At 45.1% G+C, this 9,493-nt stretch overlaps 3 protein-coding genes across 4 annotated transcripts; all 3 read left to right on the forward strand.

Annotated features, from left to right (window-relative positions):
• Positions 1–875: 875 nt before the first annotated feature.
• Positions 876–1,909, forward strand: LOC147051722 (uncharacterized). Its single transcript, XM_085919328.1, has 2 exons — positions 876–1,548; positions 1,761–1,909. Exons 1-2 carry the CDS (start codon positions 1,003–1,005, stop codon positions 1,809–1,811), a joined length of 597 nt encoding a protein of 198 aa, XP_085775454.1. The 5' UTR covers positions 876–1,002; the 3' UTR covers positions 1,812–1,909.
• A 33-nt stretch (positions 1,910–1,942) lies between these two features.
• On the forward strand, positions 1,943–6,006 carry mgat1a (alpha-1,3-mannosyl-glycoprotein 2-beta-N-acetylglucosaminyltransferase a). Of its 2 annotated transcripts, none has more exons than XM_085919322.1 (3): positions 1,943–2,025; positions 3,911–4,543; positions 4,769–6,006. In XM_085919322.1, exons 2-3 carry the CDS (start codon positions 3,944–3,946, stop codon positions 5,465–5,467), a joined length of 1,299 nt encoding a protein of 432 aa, XP_085775448.1. In that variant the 5' UTR covers positions 1,943–2,025; positions 3,911–3,943; the 3' UTR covers positions 5,468–6,006. The 2 variants fall into 2 exon arrangements, with proteins under 2 accessions (XP_085775448.1, XP_085775447.1); XM_085919321.1 differs by lacking the exon at positions 1,943–2,025 and adding an exon at positions 3,068–3,303.
• A 126-nt stretch (positions 6,007–6,132) lies between these two features.
• Positions 6,133–9,436, forward strand: sh3bp5la (SH3-binding domain protein 5-like, a). The gene is made up of 6 exons (XM_085919323.1): positions 6,133–6,777; positions 6,998–7,060; positions 7,331–7,459; positions 7,684–7,848; positions 7,912–8,085; positions 8,155–9,436. The coding sequence occupies exons 1-6, from the start codon at positions 6,538–6,540 to the stop codon at positions 8,629–8,631; spliced, it is 1,248 nt and encodes a 415-aa protein (XP_085775449.1). The 5' UTR covers positions 6,133–6,537; the 3' UTR covers positions 8,632–9,436.
• Positions 9,437–9,493: the final 57 nt, after the last annotated feature.

Here is a 9,493-nt window from a genome sequence, read left to right on the forward strand (position 1 = left end):
ATGAATTTATTGTATGATACCAAATGATTGCAAAGTTGTACAGAATATATTTCACTAAAAACAATGACTGTTGCCTGACTAATGTATATTGTCATCTTGTTTGTCATCTCGCATATTGTCATCTTGTTTATCTCGAGACGTGTGAACTTAGGCTCCGGAGGTCTCGGTTTCAAGTGAGTTGCTCTGGACTTCCTCGAAGGAAGCCAAACCAGTCTGACGCTCGGTGAGTGACACTTTTATCTTTTGACATTAACGAGACGGAGAGAGATGGAGGAGACAAGCGCATGACAACAGAACTCGTTAGAAGAACTCTGCAAATTTGCAATCTAATGTGATGGTCCAAATTCAACATGTTTAGTCTGGAACGGAAAGATTGGAGCCAACATGGAGCAGTTTAGAAAAGAAATAGGAAACTATTTGTCCCAAAAATAAAAGAGGCTTGAAAGTGTTTATTGACATTAATTTTGTAAACTTTTCAGTTTTGAATAATAATGAATTTTAAACAGTGTACAACTTGAACTTTTTCTTGATATTCTTTTTAGTAGAGTGTTAAATTATTACTTTGGATGTTTTTATGATGGATATTATTCAATTTTGGGATTCATATAATATTTTTAAAATCTCACTCCAATTATTTCAATGACAGTATAATTTGAAATATGGACTGTGTATTTTTAATTTTAAATTGCATAAAATTATTTTATTGACATGATTTTTTTGGTGACTTTTTTAAAAGTTCAATTCACTTTTAAGTGGATATTAACTTGGAATCATTATTAATAACAATCTATTTTAATCCGTCTCCCACTTTAATGATAGTTTTTTTATTTATAGTGTCCGTCTGTGTTATAATGACACCCTCAACCCCTCCCGGACTTTGGCAACAAATAGGTCAGTCAGTCTTACCCTGAAGATCCCCCCCTCCCTTCCGCCCCTGTAACCACCAGTGGGGGGACGGAGATTGAACGAGTCAGCCGAATCTCTTGGACGCCTCCGACCGCCATGGCTTCGACTCCCTCCGCTTCGGCCCTGACTTCGGTGCTCCGATGTCGCGGCACATTATGGACCAGGAATCCACCTAGCAAGCGAAGCTCCCCCTCGGCATACGGCCCGGCGCTGGCGGTTGGAACTCGGCGTGACTCGCCCGGCCGCGGAGAGAGCTTGTCCAATCGACTGTCCGTGCGGTACGATTCACCATCGCGGGAGGGCGGCGGGGCCCACCGTTCGAGGGAGCTCCAGAGAAGCGGCCCGGAGACACACGCCATGTTCGAAGCGAGTAATGGGCGGCCCGGAGGAGCTCGCCAACCCGCGGCTGGCGTTGTTGTTGTTGTTATTACCCGGTTAATACGACCGTGTCAAATGAAAGTGTTCGTACGGGACATGTGTGAGCATCGTTTAGGGTTTGATGGACAAATGACGCCGTCTTTCGTGGAGGCTAGATGGAGCACTTTGAGGAGCACCTGTCGTTCTCTCCAACTTCTGCTGACCCACATTGTATTACGCCGGCTGGCTATACTCTGCGGATGCGGCAGGGGGCGCCAACGCAAGGTGACTCACGTCAAGAACGATTGCGAAACATCCAAGCATCTATTTTCTGAACTAATCGATAAATATTTATTGGAATAGAATACAAAAAAAAGATTGTTACATTAGAAAAAATATATATACTGATACATGTGAAAATAATTTTCAATTGAAATAATATGATATTTCAATACAAGATTTGGTACTAATGTTCAGCTTTTTCTGTTTTCTGCCAGATTAAGAGAAATGATTCCGGACAGAAGATCCCCAAAAATGGACCTGATTGACAGTCGGAGGCCTTGAATTTATTTATTGACTTGTGTGAACATTTTGGTTATCTTCTGTCCACGAGTGTAACAAGTGGTGGTGCAGGTTTTCCTAAAGCGTGGCCTGCATGTGTATTTTGCACATTTGGACTTCAACCTATTGAGCAGAAAAAAAAAAAAAAACTCCGTGAGCACTTTTTCGTCAGTGAACAGAAAGAAATACCTGCGTTGAGAGGTAAAAAAAACTGAAAATGTCTTTGTCATTGACATGAAAATATTTTTTTTACCATTTGAGTCACTGAGAACTCATTTCTAGTTCTCTCAATAACTTTTAGGTTATTTCCCTAACTCGTGGATTTTGAGCGGCTATGTGGTAGTTTAAACTCTTTGGCTCAATTGTATTTCTAAATGATGATGTGGTCTTTTTAGAAAGTACAAACTGGCCCGGTCTTACGTAAGTGAATCTCAACTGTATAAAAATAGTTGTCACCTGGAATGAATTTTGATGCCTAGCAACATGGAAGATGTTTACCACTTGGACAGTGCCCATGTTCCAGTGCAATAGATGTTAAACGTGCCTTTTCGGTCGCCCAAAAAAGAAGGCGAGGGAATGCTGAAATGAAAGTTTCACCGTCACAGCGTGTGTGAAGTTTGAAACTCAACTGTAGTTTTCTAACAATTCATCAATGGGAAGTGACACAGAAGGATCGGTTCGAGTCTTCTGTCCCATTTTGGCATCTCTCCCGCTTCACTTGACTTTTTTTTTTTTTTTTTTTTAAATGGGCTTTTGTCCCAGAAATTTGCCATGGGAATACTAATTGGCTCCATGTTAAGGTGTGGCTACTCAAGGTTGTAGCGTTGTAAACAAAAAATAGGGAAATGTTCCACAATTTTTATTTCTATTCTAGATATTATATTTTTACTTGCTATTCTGCAATAAAAAAAAAATCTCCCCCAGTTAATCTCAACCGTGTATGAGATACAGTCCAGTAACTTGTTTTAAATAATTTTTTTAAATTTCTTTTTAAATTTTCAAGAAAAAAATCTCATCAAAGGCATTTTGTAACAACATTTAAATGGACTGGCCTTTTATAATTTCTTTTTTTTTTTTTGGCCCATTAGCATTTCTTTCTTTCAAACCTTTCCATACACATATTCACCTATTCATAGTACATATGTATTATTTTCTGTATATTTATTTTTGCACTCAAATGTAATTATTTGGTGTTTTTTTTTTTCTCACTCTCTGGGCGGAAGCTTTACGCAAAACTTAAATAAGGGAGGCGTGGCGGTACTTTCAGACAGACGACTTGCCAAGCAGGCGAGACGCGCCGCCGACAACTTGCAAGTAGCAGACGCGCTCAGACAAGAAAACATTTCATCTGTTTGACGTGCTCATTATCGTGCAACATTAACATCAAGTCCAACTTTTAACGTCTCGTGCAGACAACTTGCTTCCGCCACCGGTTTAAAAAAAAAAAAGACAAGAGGAACAGACGGCGATGTTTTCCGGGTAAGGACTCATTCGTACACGCGGAATCGTTTTGTCTTTAATACATCATATTATCCGGGGGTTGGTCTTTTTTAGTTTCGGTTTTGTAAAAATAAAAAGCCCTTTTGTTTCATATGCGGTAGAAATTGGTTGACTCAATTTATTAGAACTGTTGGACGCGAATTGAAGTTTAAAAAACGCAGGCTGACATCTAGTGGAAGAGAATGCAAATGTTCTGCCTCTGGTTTTTGTTGGCTGGTTTTTCTACGATGTAAAGACAGCCATGGGGGCGGAGCTACAGGGTGGCCAGGGGGCGAAGGTCACGGCTTGTGAACTTGTGGCCACAAAATGACAGCTTATATATATTTTTTATATTTTTAAATACAGCTTATGTTAAAAAAATATAGACATTTTTCTTTTAACAAAATCAACAATTTCGATTAATACTATTGTTTTATATGGGAAAGGTAAGACATTGTTTTCTTAACAAATACAACTTAAAATAATATTTAAAAATATATTGTTGCCCTTGGGCATGAACAATTCTTGAAAATAAAAAAACCGGATTATTCTAAAAAAATGTGATTTCAAAATTAGGGGAAAAACCAATGTTCTTCCCTCTTTGCAGCCTTTTTAGTGTGTGCTTTGATCTGGGCGGGACATGCGCTGCCAGCGAGGTTCTGTGATCCTGTTCGGCACCTTGCTGTTCCTCACCTGGAACGCCATTCTGGTTCTGCTCCTGCGGGACAGACTTCCAGACCAGGAGGCGCCAAAAGACGACGACAACAATGACGTGGTTGACAAAGTGTTGCGCGTGGCGGACATGTTGGAGAAGGAGCTGCAGATTCAAAACAAAATCCTGATGCAGATCCAGAACTTGCAGCCTGTGCGGGAAGCGTTGCAGAAAAAAAACCTGAATCCGCCAACGCCCCGTGTCCCCGTCATCCCCGTCTTGGTGATGGCCTGCAACCGGGTGACGGTTCGGCGCTGCCTGGACAAGCTGATCCGGTACCGACCCTCGGCCAAACTCTTCCCCATCGTCGTGAGTCAAGACTGCGGCCACGCCGACACGGCCGACGTCATCCGTTCGTACGGAAGCGCCGTCACACATCTGACGCAGCCCGACTTGACCGACGTGGAGGTGCCGAAGGCGCACCAAAGGTTTCAGGGCTACTATAAGATCTCCAGACATTACCGCTGGGCTCTCAAGCAGGTCTTCAGCAACCACTCCGCCGTCATCGTTGTGGAAGACGACTTGGAGGTATTTGTCAAATTCTTGTCTGAAAATATAACTCGACTCCCGTAAGTTTGCCGAAAATTAATGCACCCCCTGAAAGGTTTCTATTTAATTTTAAAATCACACACGAGACGTGTTTAGGAATGTAGGTCAAATAATTGCAAATAATGAAGGTTATGTTTCATGAAAAAAAAATCCAATGGAACCAATTTGGGAACTTTGTCCAACTAAAGTTTGATTCTCCATCAGGTGGCGCCAGACTTTTTCGAGTACTTCCGCGCCACGCTGCCACTGCTCCAATCGGACCCGAGCCTGTGGTGCATTTCGGCCTGGAACGACAACGGCCGGAAAGGCTTCGTGGACCCCGCGGGCTCTCGTCTTCTCTACCGCACGGACTTCTTCCCGGGCTTGGGCTGGATGTTGCTTCGAGAGCTCTGGGAGGAACTGGAGCCCACGTGGCCCGCCGCCTTCTGGGACGACTGGATGCGCAAACCGGAGCAGCGTCGCGGCCGCGCTTGCATCCGGCCCGAGATCTCGCGCACGCTGACGTTCGGGCGGGAGGGTGTGAGCCTGGGCCAGTTCTACGACAAGTATCTGCAATACATTAAACTCAACTCGGACTTTGTGCCTTTCACCCAGCTGAATCTGACTTACTTGAAAGAGGACGTGTACAAGAAGAGCTTCCAGAAGGAGGTTTACGATGCCCCCGCTGTCACTTTTGAGGAAATCCAGCGGGGGGCGCTGGAGGGTAGCGGGCCTTTCCGTCTACAGTATTCCAGCAAGGAAAGCTTCAAAGTGTTTGCCCAAAACCTGGGCATCATGAACGATTTTAAGTCCGGCGTGCCAAGGACTGGCTACAGAGGCGTGGTCAGCATCTTCTCGAGAGGACGCAGGGTCTACATTGCTCCGCCTCCAGGATGGACTCAGTATGATCCCACTTGGAACTGACTTGTGAATTTTATAGAACTATTTTGGAAGGGGCATCAATTACAGATTTTTTTTCAAATGGTGTGGGATTTTTGCCAAAATATTTTTTAATGAGGGGGTCTAAAGTTTTATTCCTCCTCATCGGGGTGATAAGGGAGAATTATTCCTGATGATTTCACCGACCAGTGTGAGCTGGTATAGGAACTTTATCAAAGAAACATCATTTGTAGTGAATGAATAATTTTCAAGCATATTAAGGAAAATTTCCTGAAGCACAATAGTTGGGAATCACTGGTCTCGAGCATAATGGCGACATGCCAATTCCACTCAGGTAATCTTTTCATAATGTTGCCTTTGCTCTTTTCAATTGTTGTCATTTTTGGAGATCAAAATGGTTCCGGTGTAAATTATTTGCAAAACTCTCAGGGCCTTTTATGTTGTTGGCGGTGGTGGTTTTTGTTTTTGCTATGGTGGTTCTACTGTAACAATCAAATCACTTTGTTGGTCAAATATTCCATGTTTGGGCTTTTTGTAATAAAGAAAAACAATGGAAACTCAAATCCAAACTATCAGCTGAGCAGATTTCTGTCCTAAGATGGCCGACCACTAACGATGCTACTGACTCCGCCTCGAGCTAGCTAGCGAGCTTATCATTCACTTCCTGTAGCTACGGAAGCTGTATTAGCTCAAATTAGACGTGACGATATGAACTCTAACCGCCAGCTCACTCGTTAGGGACAAACTCAATCATGAAGCGATTCAGAAAAAAAAAAGAACAAAGAGTCACATTGAACTTGTAATAGCGTAATGTCTTCGTCTTTCGACACAAAGAAGACGGTGGACATGTTAGTGACGTTCTAGTCGTGCTTTTGCGCGTCGGTGCGCGAGCTAGCTTAGCTCCGGTTGCTAAGTGACTCGGTGTGATTTGATATGGCAGCTCGGGAGCCAGCTAGCATCTACCTCAACTCGCCGCATTGTTGTATTTATTCGCACTTTATAACAATAAACCTTCTTAAAGTCTTTCCGGTGAATGACTAAAAGTGACAGCATCAGCCCTTTTGGCGTCTGTTGACAAAACATCCTGCCCTGGCATGGACTCAAGCGACTTGCGGGAGAGCCCCGCCGGTTCCGGGGAATCCGACGCCGGGGACTGGAGGGAGGTTCGGCCCGGCTTGGACGACGAGGGAAAAGCCGCCCAAAGTGAGCCGTCGGGGGCCATAGAGATGTCCCCGAAGAGCACCTGCCGTCATGACGTCGGGGGTGATAAACCAACTAAAGTGGGCGAACAGCTCCACAGCCCTTATGATGACGAACTGGACCCCCGAATTCAGGTAAACACAACACAGACGTCCATTGTATGTTCTTTTAACAAACACTGGTACTTCCAATAAATATATACCATGGGGATGTTTCTTACTTTGTTATACACACACACACCTGATACATCTATGCTTTAAAAACAACAAAAATGCCTTTTTATCAGGATAAAATCATTCATGTAAGATTATGATTTCTGTTTTTATTTCCAATGTTCTTTTTTCCCCCTCTCAGGAAGAATTAGAGCATCTGAACGAAGCCAGCGCAGAAATAAACAAGCTCGAGCTGGAATTAGATGTAAGTTGACAACCACACTTTTGAGTCTTGAGTTGGTTTTCTTATATCCATGGAATTCTGCTGCTGAAACACTTTCTCTATCTTCCCAGACCTCGCTAATCAATACGATCATTCCATTTATTGCAACTATGAAACCGGAGAGCTTGCGTCGGATGCTAATAGTTTGGATGTGCTGGAGTGCTTCCCGTCGCCCTCCACTGCAAAATCCAATCGTGGCGTTCCGCTTCGGAAGAATCTAATCTTCTGTCTTGTGCTTCTTCTCTCATCCAGGATGCCCGATCGGGTTACCGTAAGATTCTCACAGAGTCTGCTCGGAAGCTCAACGCTCACAGCTCCCAACTGGGCAGCTGCATTGAGAAGGCCAGGCCATACTACGAGGCTCGGCGGTTGGCCAAAGAGGTTGGCAAAAAAAAACGAAATACATATTTTCTTAGTTTTCGTTGTTAAACTTTGCATATGTCCCCTGTATGACAATTCACAATGACATCACATGTTAAAGCGGCTTGCAAACGGTGAACTATTCTCCGATCAAACTATGCGTAAAAAATAAAGAGAATTGAGAATACAGCTACGTAAGATGCTAGCCTCTTCAAATGTATGTGCGGTCGTTCGTCCCTGCGCAGGCTCAGCAGGAGACCCAGAAGGCGGCGCTGAGCTACGAGCGCGCCGTCTCCATGCACACGGCGGCCAGGGAGATGGTGTACGTGGCGGAACAGGGCCTCATGGCGGACGGGAAGAACACCCTGGACCCAACCTGGCAGGAGATGCTCAACCACGCAACCTCCAAGGTGGCGCGCATGTCGCCAGGGTTAGCATCGTGTACGTGACCTCATCTCGCGAATGGGTTGCAGGTGAACGAGGCCGAGGAGGAGCGTCTTCGCAGCGAGCGCGAGCACATGCGAGTCACTCACGCGTGTCAAGAGGCTGAGGCTCGAGTGCAAACTCTGCAAAAGTCACTGAGGAGAGCCATCCTCAAGTCCAAGCCTTATTTTGAGCTCAAGGCACAATTCAACCACATACTTGAGGTGAGGAGCAAGCCAGGTTTGTTTCTTTTTTGTCTTCAACCCGTGTGTTTGTGTTGCACACCTTCTCAGGAGCACAAGACCAAAGTTGTGGAGCTGGAGCAGCACGTGTCCAAAGTCAAGACTCGCTACTCCATTGCACTGAGGAACCTGGAGCAAATCAGCGAGCAGATTCACGCTCAGAGGGGTCGCGACACCCCTGTGCCCGGAGGGCGTAGCACCCCTGTGGGGGCAGAGTCCGACGCCTACAAAGAGGGTAGAGCCTGCGGGGGCGCCGCCCCGCCACCCGGCGCGCAGCCGGACGCCGACAAGGAGCGCGAGCGAGCCGGCTCGGACTCCGTGTCCGTCTTCAGCCTGCAGACCATCGCCTCGGACCTGGAGAAGTACGACTCCATCGAGCACTTGGGCGACCTCAGCGACGCCGGCAGCGTGACGGGCGAGGAGGACCAGAATCGGGCGGTGGAGAGGCGAGACAAGCTGAGCCACATTAGTGCCCGCCAGCGCCAACAGGAGTTCTCAAAGCAGCACCATCGCAGCTTCAGCTTGTAGTCCAACTTCTGTCAGGAAAACTACAAACATGGCCACTGAAGTGTAAATAAGCACACCCGGTGTTCACTGAGGCCTGTTGGCAATCGCTCCCTCGCCACGACACGGTACACCATATACTCCTTCGAAGGGGGAAAACGCAGTTAGCATTTAAGCTAGTTCAAATGTTCTACCCTGCTACGACTCACTCCAGGTGGCTGAACTTGGAACACGTGAACTCCTTTGAGGGGGAAAGGGGTGTGAATCTGTTAGCATCACAAGCTAGTGCACGCCTTCAAAGGTAATCAATCCATTAGCGCTGCACGTTGGTTGTCACAACGGGATGGTTAAGCATGAAGGGAGTGGCTGGATGAATGCATAGTTGTTCATGTAATGCAGTGAGACGTGTGTCGTGTATGCACCCCCCCCCCCCTCCTCCAACACTCCACTTTCATCTTTTGCTGACATTGCTTGATGTTGCACACGTTTAAGGGAATTTTTTTATTTGTTCCGGCTGAGATGTGAGCACTGACGGCAGTAAACGCGCTACATGACGATGCTCGCGTATTCTTTTTCAGCAGAATAACCTAAATGTCAGAATTTTAGAGTAACAATCAGATTTGTTTGAAATCCTCAACCACTTTTTTTTTTTAATCCTCCCATTTTTAAAATGCAATTCTAACCCAACTAAAACAAGCAATTTTATTTGTCCTTTTTTTTTTTAATTGCTTTATTTTTCTTGTGTGTGACACGATGCTGAACTAATGTGATGTGTACATGGAATAATTATGTATATTATGAACATAAAGTTGGTAAATATCGATGGACATTTGGCTCGATATTGTGAGTTGTGCAGAAAATCTTTACAATCTTCACATTAGCCCAC

Source organism: Syngnathus leptorhynchus, chromosome 8 (genome assembly GCF_054491065.1).
Source record: "Syngnathus leptorhynchus isolate UIUO chromosome 8, UIUO_Slep, whole genome shotgun sequence".
NCBI lineage: Eukaryota > Metazoa > Chordata > Actinopteri > Syngnathiformes > Syngnathidae > Syngnathus > Syngnathus leptorhynchus.

Excerpts from the sequence above, each read along its gene's own strand:
- mgat1a (XM_085919322.1), top strand. The coding sequence starts at position 3,944 with ATGCGCTGCCAGCGAGGTTCTGTGATCCTGTTCGGCACCTTGCTGTTC. Across the intron at positions 4,544-4,768 it reads TTGTGGAAGACGACTTGGAG|GTGGCGCCAGACTTTTTCGA; the intron begins GTATTTGTCAAA and ends ATTCTCCATCAG.
- sh3bp5la (XM_085919323.1), top strand. The coding sequence starts at position 6,538 with ATGGACTCAAGCGACTTGCGGGAGAGCCCCGCCGGTTCCGGGGAATCC. Across the intron at positions 7,061-7,330 it reads AGCTCGAGCTGGAATTAGAT|GATGCCCGATCGGGTTACCG; the intron begins GTAAGTTGACAA and ends TCTCTCATCCAG. Across the intron at positions 7,460-7,683 it reads CTCGGCGGTTGGCCAAAGAG|GCTCAGCAGGAGACCCAGAA; the intron begins GTTGGCAAAAAA and ends GTCCCTGCGCAG.
- LOC147051722 (XM_085919328.1), top strand. The coding sequence starts at position 1,003 with ATGGCTTCGACTCCCTCCGCTTCGGCCCTGACTTCGGTGCTCCGATGT. Across the intron at positions 1,549-1,760 it reads GCAGGGGGCGCCAACGCAAG|ATTAAGAGAAATGATTCCGG; the intron begins GTGACTCACGTC and ends GTTTTCTGCCAG.